The sequence below is a fragment of the Haliotis rufescens genome, unplaced genomic scaffold (assembly GCF_023055435.1).
Source record: "Haliotis rufescens isolate VD_foot unplaced genomic scaffold, xgHalRufe1.0.p SCAF_23, whole genome shotgun sequence".
Classification (NCBI taxonomy): domain Eukaryota; kingdom Metazoa; phylum Mollusca; class Gastropoda; order Lepetellida; family Haliotidae; genus Haliotis; species Haliotis rufescens.
In genome coordinates, this window is record NW_025963924.1 from 7,447,640 (window position 1) to 7,465,611 (window position 17,972).

General features: G+C 39.5%; 1 protein-coding gene across 2 annotated transcripts; it reads left to right on the forward strand.

Moving 5' to 3' along the window:
- The first annotated feature begins 604 nt into the window (after positions 1-604).
- On the forward strand, positions 605-12,409 carry LOC124146505 (perlucin-like). Of its 2 annotated transcripts, XM_048401602.1 has the most exons (4): positions 605-1,204; positions 5,261-5,440; positions 11,687-11,938; positions 12,066-12,409. In XM_048401602.1, the coding sequence occupies exons 1-3, from the start codon at positions 886-888 to the stop codon at positions 11,911-11,913; spliced, it is 726 nt and encodes a 241-aa protein (XP_048257559.1). In that variant the 5' UTR covers positions 605-885; the 3' UTR covers positions 11,914-11,938; positions 12,066-12,409. The 2 variants fall into 2 exon arrangements, with proteins under 2 accessions (XP_048257559.1, XP_046372775.1); XM_046516819.2 differs by having other exon boundaries at positions 11,687-12,409.
- Positions 12,410-17,972: the final 5,563 nt, after the last annotated feature.

Here is a 17,972-nt window from a genome sequence, read left to right on the forward strand (position 1 = left end):
GCATTTTTAACCTTATACCACTCGCGTACACAACCCCAGTTACAAAACAATATTACAAAAAAACATAGACAAGGTCATAGCAACCTGATACAAGTGCTACCCGTCCGGCAGCTCATGCTTGCCCTTTTCGCGAACACCTGGTGTCATAACTCATTTTCAGCGATCCCCTTACATCATTTTCACCCGCTACTTTGCCTTTTTACGCCCAATGGAATCTTTTTTGTGGAAAATCGAGACTGGTTATTCTCAGGTGTTGACGTTTTATTGCATATGGGATGATTTTTTTTTTAAAGTTGATGAAAAAATAACGCTTACTCTTGAAGCAAGTGTTTGTCCACGACATCAGAAGCAGTATGGTGTCAGTTTCATGAGATATCAATGGTTAAAATACCGAATCCACAGAAAGTTATGACGTTACAACAGTTTGAATATGTTTGAATAATAACAGAGTGAATATAACGCCTCTCAGATCAATAGTTCAGTTATATCACGGCCTGTCGGTTTGTTCTGGATCTCAGGCTTTGACAACGTTGGTGAAACCCATCAGCACGGGACGATCCTGACAAACCTGGAAACATAATCAGGGCCAAATGGATTCGATACCAGGATCATAGGTTTCTGGCAAAATAAAAAGATCCCACCAGGTGCCAGTTCACCTCTACACGAACAGGTGCTTAAAACATTATGATTAATAAAATGCAGAAGATTGCAATCTAGCGACAATTCTGATCCTGATATGCGTTTACTACTTACATGGGACGCAATCCATTATGTATTAACACGCGGCATTGTCGGTAATTATTTCAGCCTGTGGGATCGATATGATACGCGAACATATCGGCAAACCGTTTATTTTCTCGACGTTGGTGACTGAAGAAAGACTACATGCTTTGCGCTATGGAGGCTGGTTTTATCATACTCGTACTGACTTATTTTGTAACCGGTGCTTCTCCTTCAGTCAAGAGCGGCTTTGGAAACAAGTGGGAAAGTTTCACAAATATTATAATACCAACTGACATCCTCTCTGAAGTTTCCGACATTTTAAGCAGAGTTACGTGCGTGTCTCTGTGCCTCAAGGACGAGGCGTGTGTGTCTGTGTTCTACAGACAGCAACACCGGCGGTGTCAGCTCCATGACGTGGTATTTCTGTCGCCCCAGGACGGACAACAGGAAACAGGCACCGTGTACTACAGCCTTACTGCAGGTAATTTATATTTACATTCTTCACCAACTCGAATTGCAATTTGCATATCAAATATATAGATAATACTAAACTCGCTCAAGTGTGATACCATTTTTATGAAACGAGTAAATAGTTCTGGTATCTGACGAGCGAAAGCGAGCCAGATACCAGAACTATTGTCGAGTTTCATAAAATTGGTATTACTCGGGAGCGAGTTTCGTATCTTTTTTATTACTGCCCTTTATAACTTTTTTAAACTTGCACTGTCGTGTGTATCTGCGCGTGTATCCACAGCACAAAGTTTGACAGAATAATACTTCAAATACAGTAAATATTGACGCATTTTAATTAAATATCATACAAAAACGACCTACCTTCAGAATTCAGGGTCTGTTCCATAAAGCTAACGTAGCGCCATCACAATGTCTTATGGCGTAATTTGTGAAATTTTGTTGCAAGAAACCCCGGCGAAACAATGCCATATGACGTCAGTCTAGCCACAGGGGTGCTGGGGCAATCGAAAGTGCATAAGCTCCTCATTGAACTATACCATTGATGTTGAGAGTTTTCGATATTTGTTCGTGAAACATGTTCCCGCAGTGTATAAGCACGAGCTTGGTATTAAACACTGTTTAATACCAGCTCATTGTCATTAAACAGTGGTATCTTCAACGGGCGTGAGGTGAGGTAATAGGTGTGAGAAATGGGGTTTAATGTCATGTCCAAGATTATTGCACTTATATAGCGACGTGCATGCACGTGTGTGTGTGTGGCTGCTTGTACTAGTCCGGGCGGATGCCGTTTTATAGCGCTAGCCAACTGAGATACCATGCCGCAGTTTAACATGAATACCCCACATAGACACAGTATATATACTGACTCCGAGCCGACTAGTCCATGTTTTAGCCCCTTAATGTTCAGCGTCAGGCAGGGTAACACAAGTACCATCTTTTGGTACCCGCGTCTTTTGGTGTGACGCGGCCAGGTATCGAACACAGGACCTTCCGCTCTCCGGGCGGACGCTCTACCGCTAGACCACGGAGGCGGTCAGGCGAGTAATAAATCAATTTCGTGTATTTTAGGCACATTCGTTGTATAGACTTTCGGTTGTGTTTTAGGATAATTTTTTTCATATAATGGGTGGGGTTTTTTCTGGGCAGGACAAAACCAACTGACGAAAGTAGGTGGTATCCGAAGGGATAATTTATGCAAATAAAAACGGTCAGGTACGAGTAGGTCGCCCTTGTCTATTGGCGATCGAGTCAGAACTGATAACTGGGAATCTGGACAGGTTACTTGCTTAATGGATCACACTTCAATTAAGAAGTAATTCTCGGTGTCTATATAACAAGTTTCAGTTGGTATTATGTTGCCTGCTGTCAGTGTTCGCTTAATTAATCACTGGCCATGTGGCGTAATATTTTAATGCGAACTTTCCAGAAACTGCGTTATGCAGGTACGGTCTGTTTTTTCGACGATGGAATTTAAGAATGACATTTTTTCTCGTTCTACTTGTAATAGTTTGTTAAAGTCAGTGAGGACATCTAGCTTGAATGGGTTACTGTATAGGAAATTCATGCTTTTCTTATTTTGTCTACAATTGCCTGTCCATGTTTGGTATATGGTACAGATTGAACAAAGAAGCAACACGTCTGGTGAGATTTCCTTCCCTTTAACATGTGTTTTCACAAAGTTCTGAAGAGCGGAGTTCTCCAAACTGTAAAACACAGATGTTTAACTTGATTTTTTCACTTTGTCCTCATCTGCTCATGTCCAGGGAGAATTCTCTAAACGGAAGTAGAATTGTAAAAACTCTAAAAATAGGGAGAAATAATTATTTCTAAATGCTACTAGCATCAAGGTTATCCTACAATAATAAAATTCTAGAGCATGGTGACTAATGAAATCAGTCAATCGGGATAGTAAATTCAACAGTATATGTATTTCACACATTCGCGTTATGTTGTTAGTTCTTCAGTTGTATTTTTATTGACACTCTTAAATTCATAAAATGTGTTACATTTTGTCACAATAATGATAGGGAGACCCGTGATCTAAATAATCTACCGCCTTTGTTTCATTAAGTACGGGATGTAACCGCATATGAGGCCTATTAACTATTGAGTTGTTTTTTTCTTCTGATTGTGTATGTATAGATGTAACATTTTTAATACCTTCTCTTCGTGGTAGATTTCTGCGAAGTCCATGGGACTTATTGGTAATGAGTCAAATCGATAAGTATGGCCTCATGGATAATTATGGGAATAGAAAGTACTAGCATTTTCTATTTCTTAGACAATTGTTAAGGACATGTCACATTTGGCTTTGTAAAATGCTCGATACTTTGTTAGTTGAACAGTATTAGTTTTATTTAAACCTGAAATGCATTACATATGTTCATAAAGTTTACCTCAATAGCGAGAGGGAGACGGTGCTAACCTGCACTGCCACTGCACTCATTTGCTGTGTAAAGACGTTGTTTATTAAATCCAGTATGTATAGGAGGTAATCGCATGTGTAAATATCTGACCATATTTCCTAGTGTCCTTCGTATTCCACACAATATCACTTCCGGTTTCGTTTGACGCCCGAAGTGTGTTTGTATCCCTGCATTCGTTACATTCTATGTTGTGTATGTATATACATTCTATGAGATTTTGATGTAATTGTGTGACATAAGGGCGTAGTTAGTTTTGGATACGGTGGGGGGACGTATGGTATGTCACGGATGGCTGAACCGATTGTGTCCCCCTGTGTGTGCTATGGTCAGTTGTCAGACTTATATACGTCGAATAAATGTACAGATTGTTTCATCCTGTGTTCCCGATGTTATTCCTACACATTATAGTCACTAACATTGTTTAAGATGTAGATGGCGCTCGACATTAAGGGGCTAAAACAAGGACTGGTCGGCTCGTAGTCAGTTAACTGTGTCTGAATGGGGTATTCATGTTAAACTGCGGCATGGTATCTCAGCGAGCTGGCATTATAAATCGGCATCAGTCCGGACTTGAACAAGCAGCCACGCACACACACGTGCATGCACGTCGCTATATAAGTGCGTCTTGGACGCGACGTTAAACCCCATTTCACCTCACCTCACCTGTTAAGATAACCTGTAAAATAGGAAATGAAATGAAACCCGTATGGTTCATATTGTTTTAAACATGCAAGTGTTGAGTGACTATTTCGGGAAAATTATTTTATTGTAAATATAATTTGGCGAACAAAGAGTTTACCGCCGTGTTGATGCATCGCATCAAAATTATTCTTTTATGATAAAGAGGTTGTCATACAAGTGTGTTTTGCGATAGTTATGCTGTCTTAGGAGCAAAACAATGTATTTAGCGAGCCTTTGCGACACAAAACACAGTCGCGTGAAAACCTCTCTATCCAGAGACGTTCGTGGACTTTAGGGACATTTACAATTATATTAAGTTGTATTTTTGTTGTATTCTTTTACAGCAAGTGCTTTATCGTTAAGATAGTTACTTGAGACAAAAGAATATGCCTTCTTGTTACAATTATCCTATTGAACAGTGTAATGATATTTACAGTACCACATGCATTGTCACGTGCTAATTCCTCTTGAACAGTTATAGAGTTGGTATCCTTTGTCTGACACGAGTATTGTTGTGGTAATTGTAATTGCAAAAAAGTCCAGTGCATCACATTCTGTGTCCAATCTAACTTATAAATTCATGATATGTATCAGACACAAACTAAGAACTTAAAGAAAAGAAATTAATAAGACTACCCCCAAAATATTCCGGACCAGAAACGGTCGTCATCAGCCTCAGCAAATCGTAGGAGGTGACTTAAATGTGGACTAGGTGATTACAATGTGTAACCTAGCTCATGTGTCACTTCACACTGACGGTTCGGGCAGATGTTCATTCTATCAAACATTGGTTTAGTAAAAAAACCTTAATATTCTCATAGATTTCCCGTTTAGAACCTTTAAAATATATATCTTTTGGTGTTGCCAAGACTTCTGTTAACATTTAAGTAACAAATAGAAAAGCACCACACACAAAATAACAAACTTCAAAACATAACTTTTTTTGTCTGTCTCAGGTGCTTGTCCTTCTGGCTACGTCCACAACCGCCTCCTCAACTTCTGCTACCAGCTTCATCTTGACAAGTTACTGTACGACGTTGGTCTTGCTGACTGTACGGCAAGAGGAGAACACTTTGTTGTTATTGACAGTGCAGACAAGCAGAACCATGTGGTCAAGCAGATCACATCCTCGTCAGGTGGTAATTTACTCTCAGATATGTGATAGGATGACACACAAACACACACACACACACACACTAACACACACACACACATACACTGACACACACACGAACCAGACACTAACACACTAACTAACACACACACACACACACTAACACGCACACACATACACTGACACACACACGAACCAGACACTAACACACACACACTAACACACTAACACACACGAACCAGACACTAACACACACACACATTGGCCTTCAAATCAACTGTGTTTTTCGTGACTTGAAACCAGTGACCGATCAATCAGAATCGACTGTTTTCCAAATTTCCGTCTGTTTTCGTAAAAACCATTGATTATTTCTTGATAAAACATGCCACATAGATCAGTCTCATGGTGAAATCGAGCCGTTTGATAAATAGAGATTACTACACGAGTGTCTGTCAGATACCATTGATCTTACAACGAGTTGTTTCAAAACGTATCTAACGAGCGAAAGCGAGTTAGATACGCTTTGTAACAACGAGTTGTAAGATCAATGGTATCTGACTGACACGAGTGCAGTAATCTGTTTCTTACACACCCTAAAATCGCACCTTTTTAGCATCGAACCGATGAATTTTGTCTATTCTCATGATTGCAGTAGCGCATTAATACATGTAACACCATTGTCATAAGTGACGTCATCCTATGTGCTGCTTACTACTCATAAATAATGTGACCCTACACAAAAAGGTTTCCGTCCTATCTGTGGATTATCAAGGCGATGATGACAATGCAAACTAGACAAAAACCAAGAACACGCTGGGTGCCAAGTTGAAAGTTTACACCGCAAATAAATTACCAAATATGTACAACAATGTTTACTTCCGTATGACATCACTACCGGTGACCGACTTTTACAAAATGGCGTGTTCACTGACAACAGTACGCGGGATTTCCAGAGGAGGTTTTCGTTGATTAAGAGATCGTATACACATAAATGTGTCACGTAAGTATTCAGAAACATTCTGACAATCTGCGTACTGTTATTTGTTTACCATGTTTTCCAATGTAACAGAGAATTAGTCAGAAATGCAGATAACTAGGCCTACCGTCATCGTTGTGCGTGATTTAGCGTCAGTCATGGCGTCACACAGGACGGAAACTTTTACGGCTTCTGTTGAATTTACCACATCATTGTAATGTAAATATGTGTAATTCCATAATTAGTGCAACGATACTCTTCCCATGAATATTCTCAAACGCGTGATCGAGCCAATGTATGCAACAATTAGACGAAAGTACCTCTTTTAATGCTACAGTGTAAAATCTGAATTTTGCTTTGTTTATATTTCAGCAAGTACAATTTTCCGAGCACAGTTTTCGTGTCCATACCTAATTTATTTCGCATGATTTCATCTAGATAATTTGCATTGGTGACAAAGACCATTTATCCATTGTTTCGAAAATGTATGAGGAATTCAGGGATGCATGTATAGCAGCTGAGTTTGAAATATACCTGATCGAATATAGGCGTCTCATAATCGACATTTTGTAAACACAATCCAATATGGCGGAACGTACACTTCGGCGTTCGTGTGTGCATATTTTCCAAAACATTCTAAACTATTCTAGACTTATCAGCGACGTTTCAGAGTTATCATTAGTGATTTGATACCCGTGATCGCTAATATGCTATTTTTCTACTTTAATTATTCGAGTAAATATCCGATATTTAGATTTCTAAACACACAGTAAATATTTATATAACGCCGTGAATTGTGATTTGGCGAGATTTACAATGTACCTAACTTTCATTCCTTTCAGTAATTTTGAATTGCCTAAAATGACAGTAAATGATCAACAGAAGGGGGAATTCAAAACTGTGAAGTGTCTGCGTGATGTATTTTGAACTTTATTCGATTTCGAAGTGAGGGTTGAAGAGAAGGGACATGTGTCGCTGTGGCAGCCAGGGGGTTTACGCTCTGAAAAAACGATAATGTTGACATAACAACAGATATAATGTAACTGATAATAATAATAACAAACAAACTCGCAGACGAGGACGAGTTTGTTTATTTTTTATTATTAATTACACGGTCCTGTTGTTCAATACAGACGTAGGTGAACATTCGACTGAAGCACGAGCAACTTATGAATGACTTACACTCAGGAAAGTAGTCCGTCATCATCTGACCCCAGGTCATCACCATGGAGTAGCCAATCACGGGCCTGGAATTCGATCTCACACATATGTTTGATACCAGTTATCTCAAATGGGTTTCTCACCCACGGGTGTGTAAGAATTTGGGATATATTTAAAAAACTGATCATGAACAGTATAATATTCTCCACTGAGCTTGACATGTAGGCAAATAAGGCACCTATACAATTTGTCCAGTCAATTTGTTAAAATTTATTTATCTGAAGAGAATATATACTAAGCCCAAAAATAGGGGATATTTTGTTTTAAGGTGAAACTACATAAAAAGACACCAATGTTTGGTGAAATTACAAAAAAATACACTAGAGGTGCATTCCCCATACATGCGTTGTGAACGCTGTACATGTAACACGGTGATCAACAAGTTGCACCATTAATTTACCATTGATTTTAAGATAATTTTAGAACTGAATCTAAGCTGCCCCGTTGTCTGAGTGCAGAATTTGTGATCTTAACTATCACCGAGTGATATCACAATTGCCTAGTACTAGTGGTTGGAGATGGTAAAGGTAACGGTTCATTATCAGAGGAAAGTGGTGGTGAATAATTAATGCTTTATAGATTATAGATGTTTAGAGTCCTTAATTCTTTCTCTGTAGTTAATTATTTCACGCTAATGTTAGAAAGTCACTGAACCGGTTTATGCATTCTATGTCAAAGAAGAACAGACTTGGTTAGAATCCATGTTTATCTGTGACAACTTCCGGCTGGTAACAGTTTATTAAACGTGACAAGTAGTGATGAATTTAAATATTCATATTATTATAGTTTGTCAAATTGTAAATAAAACTGTAACATAAATTATTTTTATATGCACTTTTTGGGAAATGCCACTGTAGGGTAGTGTCCAATGGGAGAATTTTACATGTGGGGAAGTGTCCTACGCTCTTGCGAAATATATACACAATGTATTGTCAGTGAGTGCGTTTAAAAATTACGTCACATCAGCAATGTTTCAGCTGCAATGACTTCCATAAACCATGCCGACACTATCATAATGTTTAAATTCAATCTGCCTCACCAAGTGTGAATATGCCTTATGCATAAGCAAACAGATTTTCGCACTTGGAAAATACCTAGCGGGTATATATTTTTATTGAAACGAACCGTCCTCGTTTATTGTGGACACACTGGGCACAAATGCATAAAAAAAAGACCAGTGCAGCTTTTGCAGCAGTATCTGCCGTTGTGTTACCAATGATTCCATCATGGCTGGGTAACCAACAAAAGTCGATGGCATACAGGTAGCAGCAAGATCATTAAATTATTCAACGATTTTAAGTGAAAGAGGATGTTTACATGACATATTTTAGTAGCCTGAAGACACGAAAGAGAAACTAAGAAAATAACAAATTGTGTATGTTAAGATTGATTATTGATATATTTTAGTGCTGTTAAAATGAAGTTTGAATATGTAACTGTTATCTGGTAATCGTGAAGACACTGTTCTGGATCCATCAATAGATTTATAAGTGTCATATTTGTTTCTTAATTGGTTGTATTTTTTTTTCTTTCTACATAGTAGGTTTGTATCTGACTTCTTTGGTTCAATTAATGTCAAGTATACATTTTGCCTTACCGTTTAGCCTAAGAAGGTGATGACAAAAGCTGAAAGGGAGCTATATTTTTAAGGTTAATTGTACCAGCGGAAATGACAGGGGTCGGTCGGGTAGCCTAGTGGTTAAAGCGTTAGCACGTCATGCCGAAGACCCGGGTTCGATTCCCGACATGGGTACAATGTGAGAAGCCCATTTCTGGTGTCGCCGGCCGTGATATTGCTGGAATATTGCTAAAAGTGGCATACAAACATACTCACTCACTCATCCAAGTAGTGGAATATATAAGAGTTGATTTCTTATTGTAACTGTCTTCATAAAGAGGATTAAATAGGCATTCAAATGCTGGATTTGACGGATTCAAATATAAATTAGTTATGCATTGTAAGGATAATTTCAAACCGCGTTGTTTAAGGGAAGGCTCATCTACTTTCACATACAGACTATGAACAGGAGGAGTTCTGAAGGTTTCAAGTCAAAGCCTCAGGCCCTGATAATTAGTTTTTGTGAATTACCTATTACACTCTGACTATAAACGAGGGAGCCGTAATCAAGTTTTGAACGGATCAGTGACCTGTACAAGTGTAAGAGGGTTATCAGATCTCCCTCCCCACTTAGAATTAAAACCTACTTTTAACAAATCGTTTGCCTTCAGACATTTAGCTTTAGGGTATTTAATATGCGGAAGGAAAGTTAAATGGTTATTAAAAATAAGTCCCAAGAACCTGGCCTCCTTCACAACTTTGATGGTGGTGCCATTCAAAAATAGTTCAGGGTCCTTATGCGAATTATGTTTCCTGCAGAAATGATGTACACAGTTAGTTTTCTTATTGAGAAAATTTCAACCCGTTTTCAAGGGACCACTTGTGAATATTATTTAGACTGCCTCTCTATTGTATGCATATTTTTACCTGTACAAGTAATATTAAAATCATCCACGAAAAGTGATCCATCTACTGAATCACTTAAACCCCTAGCCAGCCTATTTATTTTAATACGAGTAAGTGAAAAACAAAATACTGCCTGATTCTGATTAGCCTGAATGATCAGACAGGGTTGTACCCACTCGGACTTGAAATTGCATGTCTGTTAAAAACTGATATAAAATAAGGTACATGAATTCTTAACCCCAAAGCAGGTAAATCCTTAAAATGCCATGCTTCCATAGTGTAGTAGTGTATGCTTACCCGAGATCAACGAAAATTGATACTATGTGTTGTTTGTTTGCTAGAGCATTTTAACAAAGTATTATAATCGTATTCATACTTAATAGTACTTCTATTTCCCCCCGGAAACCACATGGAATATTTGTGTGAAGATTATTGGTTTCCAGATACCCAACTAATCTATTATTCAACATTCGTTCCATGGTTTTGCAAACGCAACCGGTTAAAGAAACAGGGTGGTAATTTGGGGGACCTGTATGATCCCGGCTAGGGTTTTGGTATTGGGAGTACAATGGCCACGAGTGATGTAAAATATCCTGAAATCAAAAATATCAAAAGGTGTCTGAAGACATGTTTCAGACAATTGCTGCAATAATTGAAGTGGATATCATCACCCCCCTGCTGCAGTATCATGAGCTTTCTAAAGAGCGGCATGTAGCTCATGCAATAAAAATACTTTATTGTAATCTTCACCGTTATTAGAATCAAAACCTTTTTTTCTTTTCCTGTGAAAACAATGAAGATGAAGATATATTTTTTCAATATCAGATTTATCAGTTATCAATTTGTCACAGTTTTTAAGATGATGTACATTCGATTTTGAACCCTCACCTTGATTCTTTAAACCATGTTCCACACCTTAGATATGGGACCCGTGACGATCCGGGGTAGAATAGGTCTTCAGCAACACATGCTTGCCGTAAAAGGCGACTATGCTTGATGCATCTCATTGATCCCAATTGCGTGGATTGATGCTAATGATATCAGTCACTGGATTGTCTGGTCCAGACTCGATTATTTACAGACCGCCGTCATATAGCTGGAATATTGCTGAGTGCGGCGTGAAACAACAAACCAACCAAATCATCCTACGCGGAATCACATTTTACTTACTTTTAAGCTAACAACTAAGCTTTACAGTCAACGTGAAAGGCCTGATTGTCATTTTTAAAATGTGGACATTCACAGGAATTTACTTGATGTGGCACGTCACTTGCCAGCATGCTGCGCGATGCTGTTGAACTCTATAGCCCTTTGCATGTACATGCTATTGCCACACCTCCTCACTCTCTGGGATTTACTTTTGCTAGGAACACTGTGTGAGTTGCTTATGCTGTCACATTTTGTACAAGGAATCTGGTTGGTTCACCATTCTGATTGACCAATCATAGGTTTCAATAATGACTTGAAGACCACATGGCCAATGCACATTTGGTTCCGAATTAAACTAAGTGCCATTAGATATCCATGTAGCACACATCTCCACATAGACGTCATGGTAAGTTTATCTTCTAGAATCTTACCTGACTTTTACTTTTATAAACTTTCAGACAGTAACGTCACCAGCTACTATTTCGATGGTTCAGATGCGACAAATGAAGGACAGTGGGTATTCCATGATGGCCGACCTATGACCTACTTTGCCTGGAGTCCATCCTTCCCGGTTAATCTTACATACAGACATTATGTTGTCGCCTCCAAAGTTGACAATGCATTTCAGTGGCAAGACAGGAAGAGGGCCGAAACAAAGTACTACATTTGCGAGAAAGATATTTGATCTGGTGTTGTTTTGTCAAGATTAGGTCGATACCTTGGTGCATTGTGCTCTCCGAGCAAAGTTTCATATACAGAACATGACTTGGCCACATACTTGGCATTCATGGAACATGAAGATTTGCCGTGATGTTCAGCATTTTTTGTCAAGATTAGGTCGATACCTTGGTGCATTGTGCTCTCCGAGCAAAGTTTCATATACAGAACATGACTTGGCCACATACTTGGCATTCATGGAACATGAAGATTTGCCGTGATGTTCAGCACACCCACTTTTCATCAGTAAAAATACCTGATTGTTCTGCACCGATGTTTTCTGTAGAAAATCAATTCGACATTAGTATGTGGAATCAAACATGTAAAAAACATTTTACCTAAACCTATAAAGTAAACTACGTTTATAACGCACCCGTGGGAATTCGGGGAAGAATAGATCTTCAGCAACCCATGTTTGCCGTAAAAGGCGACTATGCTTGTCGTAAGAGGCGACTAACGGTACCGGGTGGTCAGGCTCGTTGACTTGGTTGAGGCATGTCATTGTATCCCAATTACGTGGATCGATGCTCATGATTTAATCACTGGATTGTCTGGTCCAGATTCGATTATTTACAGACCGCCGTCATATAGCTGAAAAATTGCTGATCCCATTAGTCGCCTCTTACGACAAGCATAAAAAAGGTATGGTCAAAAGTAATATTACCAGAAATTGTTCTATACCAACATTGACTGTCCATGCATTTCGCCATGATCATCTGAAATTTTTCGCTACATCTATATGCCCAACTGGTACAGATTTAGAGTGAGTGAGTTGGGTTTAACGCCTCTTTCAAAAGAATTCCAGTCCTATTGCTGCGTTTCAGCTTAATGTGGGAGAAAAGCCCGAAGTGATGCAGGTCTCAGACGTTTACCACTTCGGTGAAACCCACGAGCACGGGTATGGTGCTGACAAACCTAGAAACATAATCGGGGTGAACCGGGATTCAAACCCACAATCATAGGTTTCTGGCGTGTCCAAGGGACGCAACTCTGCATAGCAACTGGGCCACCCGTGGCCCTTACAGATTTAGAATGACCAGAAAACACTCCAAAAGACAGTATGGCAAGAGGGCTGCTTCAACTTTCCAATATAGGACCAGCTGCTCTAAACTTTGGTGTAAAAATTCAACGTCTTTTGAGGTAGAATTGAAGAGGCTCTTTTTTCGAAGATTTCAAAGAGCGTCATTCTACTGTTACACAAACGTTGTTTGATCAGGGTTGCAACTTTCAAAAACTTTTAAAACTTTTTCGAAAGGTTTATGGTAGACTAGTTGAAGCTTCACTGAAAAAAATGGTGTTTGATGAAGTGAACCAGGGCTCCAGTCTATAATAAACTCCGGAAACGTACACACACCAGTGAAACTTGCTACAAGAGAGATGATGAGCCATTAGGACGTCAGGGCGTACTCATTGTTGCATCACCACACAGCTTATAATCTGTATTGATCTGGTTGTTTTATTCCTTGTGAGATGGTATCAACATAAATATTCAGCCAGCGTTTTTTCATGAACATATATTCGTTTGACGGATCCATGTCTTGAATGGGGCGGTCGGGTAGCCTAGTTGTTAAAGCGTTCGCTCGTCACGCCGAAGACCCGCGTTCGATTCCCGTAATAAGTACAATGTGTAAAGCTCATTTCTGGTGTCCCCCGCCGTCATATTGCTGTAAAATTGCTAAAAACGGCGTAAAACCAAACTCACTAATGTCTTGAATTGATTATCCTGCATTTGTTATTGAACTTATTAATTTTAAAAACTGGTTACCAACTACATTTATGAAACAGAATAACTCAAACAACATCAATCAATCAACCATTAGCTTTACCCTTTTAAATGATATATTAGACATCGTGTGACAGTTGTATTTACTCTGCAATCATGAGTCTACATGCAACCGGACCCGTGAAGATCCGGGGTAGAATAGGTCTTCAGCAACCCATGCTTGCCGTAAAAGGCGACTATGCTTGTCGTAAAAGGCGACTAACGGGATCGGGTGGTCAGGCTCTCTGACTTGGTTGATGCATGTCATCGATCCCAATTGCGTGGATCGATGTTTATGATGTCAATCAGTGGATTGTCTGGTCCAGACTCGATTATATACAGACCGCCGTCATATAGCTGGAATATTGCTGAGTGCGGCGTAAAACAACAAACCAACCAACCCAACCAACATGCAACCGGGACTTGAGAATGACTGCATTCGTCTAAAAGATTAATTCAGGAGTGGTTACACTATTCCTTATTTATTTTGTAACAAGTTCGTCCTCTTTGGTGAAGACTCGCTTCGGAATCAAGTGGAAAATGTTCACAAATGTCATAGTACACTCACTGCAGTTTCAAACGTTCAAGGCAGTTTGACATGCGTGACGCTGTGTCATCGGAACGAGGCTTGTGTATCTGTGTTCTACAGACGGCAGCACCGACGGTGTCAGCTCCATGATTTGTTGTTCCTATCGCCCGAGGACGGAGATCAAGAGGCGGACACCGACTACTACAGTGTTACTACAGGTGAGACGTGTTTAGGGAAACTGTTCAAACGTTAACCCTGTACTTGTCCTGGGGAAATGCATACGTGCAACTCTGTCTCAGGAAGGAACGATTGTCCTTCATTCATTCTCGAATCCTTGGTGAATGTATGCTAGCTGAATACACTAAAGTGGTGATTGATGTCCGATACAACCTTTCCAAATCATCGGTATGTATCAAATAGCTATTTACATACTGCACATACTAAACAAGATTATAAGCGGGTTCTTTTATTCAAGACCTCAGTAAAGCTTACAACAGAGTTATGGGAAACATTTGAAAAATATTTCCAAATTTTACGAATCATTGACAAATATATATGACATCTGATACGATTGCCTATGGATCCGTGAAGATCCGGGGTAGAGTACGTCTTCAGGAACCCATGCTTGTCATAAAAGGCGACTATACTTGTCGTAAGAGGCGACTGGCGGGATCGGGTGGTCAGGGTCGCTGATTTGATTGATGCCTGTCATTGATCCCAATTGCGTGGATCGATGTTCATGATTTCAATCACTGTATTGTCTAGTTCCAAGTTTACCCGTCAGAGTTAATTTGAGGTTGAGGACAAAGCTTTTATTATTTGGCAAGCCTCAACCCGGGTGTTCATACAATTGTTTGGAACCAACCTTTCAAAGAGAGAAATGTATGCCTTGAAGTTGCTGTGCAGAGGTCTAGGTTGCGTCCCTTACGTACGCCAGAAACCTATCGTTGTGGGTTCGAATCCCGGTTCGCCCTGATTATGTTTCTAGGTTTGTCAGAACCATACCCGTGCTCGTGGTAAACGTCAAAGCCCTGCATCACTTCGGGCTTTCCTCCCAGCTGACACGCCCTAATATAACTGGAAGATTGTTGAAAGCGGCATTTAACCCAACTCATTCACGATCTCCTTGGTAAAAACATCCTAAGACAAAACAGTATATTAGAAGCGGTCTGAATTTGTCCCTCAAAACATACATAGTTTCTGTTTGGTTGTCAACTGCAAACTACGGAAGCCTTTTAGGGCAATTTGGTTATTTGGTTAAAATTTCAAGATACTATCTTGAAATGTCTAGATACTAAGTTGAAATTTCAAGATAATAAGTTGAAATGTCAAGATAATAAGTTAACATCCTAAGATGTAAAAATACGTGAATAAGTGAATAATCTTGAAATATCAAGATCCTACGGAAGCCTTTTAGGGCCATTTGTTTTTTTATATTTTTTTCGATATTATCTTGAAATTTCAAGAAACTAAGTTGAAATTTCAAGATACTTTCCTGAAATTTCAACTTAGTATCTTGAAATTTGAACTTAGTATCTTGAAACTTCATCTTCTATATCCTGAAATTTCAACTTAGTATCTTGAAATTTCAACATCTATGTCTTGAAATTTCAACTTAGTATCTTGAAATTTTAACTTAGTATCTTGAAATTTCAAGATAGTATCGAAATAAATAAATAAAACAAATGGCCCTAAAAGGCTTCCGTAGCAAACTACAAGCTTGCCCTTTTAAGCCTGCATGAATGTATTGTTTAAAAAATGTTGAGACTAGGTTCAAGCTGGTTAACCGGTTGAGCAATATTTGTTCCATATTTGGCCACATTGTCCCTGTATTCACAATGTTCGCACTGTTTAAAATGAGAAGCCCTTTTTGTATGTTATGTCCTTTATATTCTCACTTAAAAGATTAACTCTTAAAGCGTACATACACACAGAAAAAAGTTAAGCACACCTCTCTTCTGAACAATGACAAATGGCAAACATCATGGCATGGGATGACTGACCACAGGAGCTGGGCGATACCAATGTCATCGGACAGAACAAACATTTGACAACAAATAAAGAAGATATTGGTGAGTTGTGATTGAAATTTACTGACAAAAGCATCATGGTAACACAGGTATTGTTTTTGACATTAGTCGATACCTTAAAAAAGTACGGAGCTGCAGGATTAAGTAAACGAATTACGTTTGATGTAAATTATAAAACAGTTTCATGTGAACATGTTCCTTAACGTCTCTACTTGACATGACACATGAAACAGATCAATAGCGGGTATAACCGCCACGTACCCGGATGACGCATTCCACCCTACGTCTCATGCCTCCATTAGGATTGGTCAACAACAACCACTTCTTATGCAATGCAGCTTCCAATTATTTAAATCTTGTACAGGAAGATCTCGTGCCTGTATGCGCCGCCCGAGGATATCCCAAACATGTTCAAGGGGGTTCAAATCTGGGCTCATTGCTGGCCAGGATAGAGTCGTTATTTCATTGGCCCTCATGTAATCCACGACTGCATGCGAACGATGAGGCCTGGCATTGCAATCCATGATCTGACTATTGGGATCGATGACAGGCATCAACCAAGTCAGCGACCCTGACCATGTACTGTCTCCAAGTTCTCAGATTCCAGTTTTGATGTGCAATACACCATGCTAAACAAGCAGCTTTGTGGTCATCTCTCAACAAGGGACGCTTTATGACTCGTCTAGCCCTCAGTCCTGCTGCTTTCAGCCGATTCCTGACGGTTCTGGTGCTCAAACGACGATTGGGCAACCACAGCTATTTCAGACGAGTACTTGTTTAAAAGGGTTCTCGGCGTATGAGACGAAGAAGGTCCCTGTCTTCGCGATGTGTCGTCACAGGAGGTCTTCCGGATCTGGGACGGTCCTGTACATCACCGGTCTGAGCATTTTTCTCGACTAAACAGCTAACGACAGTGTAATGATACTCCAAATTCCGACCAATGGCATTACAAGTCATTCCTGCCTTATGCTTGCCGATTATTTGCCATCTTGTGGCGTTTGATAATCGCCTTCATGCCACGGTCACACAATGTCATGGAATAACTGTTTAAAACCGAGCTTAAGAAGGCAATTTTAACGTTTGGATATACTGCTTTTAGAGATATTCGAGGGTAGCATGCTGCACGGGCATACCATGCATGGTTAGCTTTCATCACTCATGACTGATTACATCTCGAGAAAACATAATTCTTCCCGTAATTATATCTTATATGACTGTAACAAATATTGGGACCAATCAATAATGAAATATTTTAGGTTGTGCTTAACATTTTTCTTTGTGTACATAAACCTTTTAACATGTCAGCAAACACAGCTTATGAACTTTTTTCAATATACACCGACTGTACGGTTGTATTGATATAATACTTTGCCGCTATTATATTCATTAAGATCAAGAATTGTACATATTTTTATACTATCTTATTTTGTATTAATGTTTTTACCGTGTCTCGTATTCCCGAGAAGATCCGGGGTAGAATAGGTCTTCAGCAACCCATGCTTGCTGTAAAAGGCGACCATGCTTGGCGTAAGAGGGGACTAAGGGGATCGGGTTGTCAGGCTCGCTGACTTGGTTGATGCATGTCATCGATCCCAAGTGTGTGGATCGAAGCTCATGATATTGATCACTGGATTGTCTGGTCCAGACTCGATTATTTACAGACCGCCGTCATATAGCTGTAATATTGCTGAGCGCGGCGTTAAACA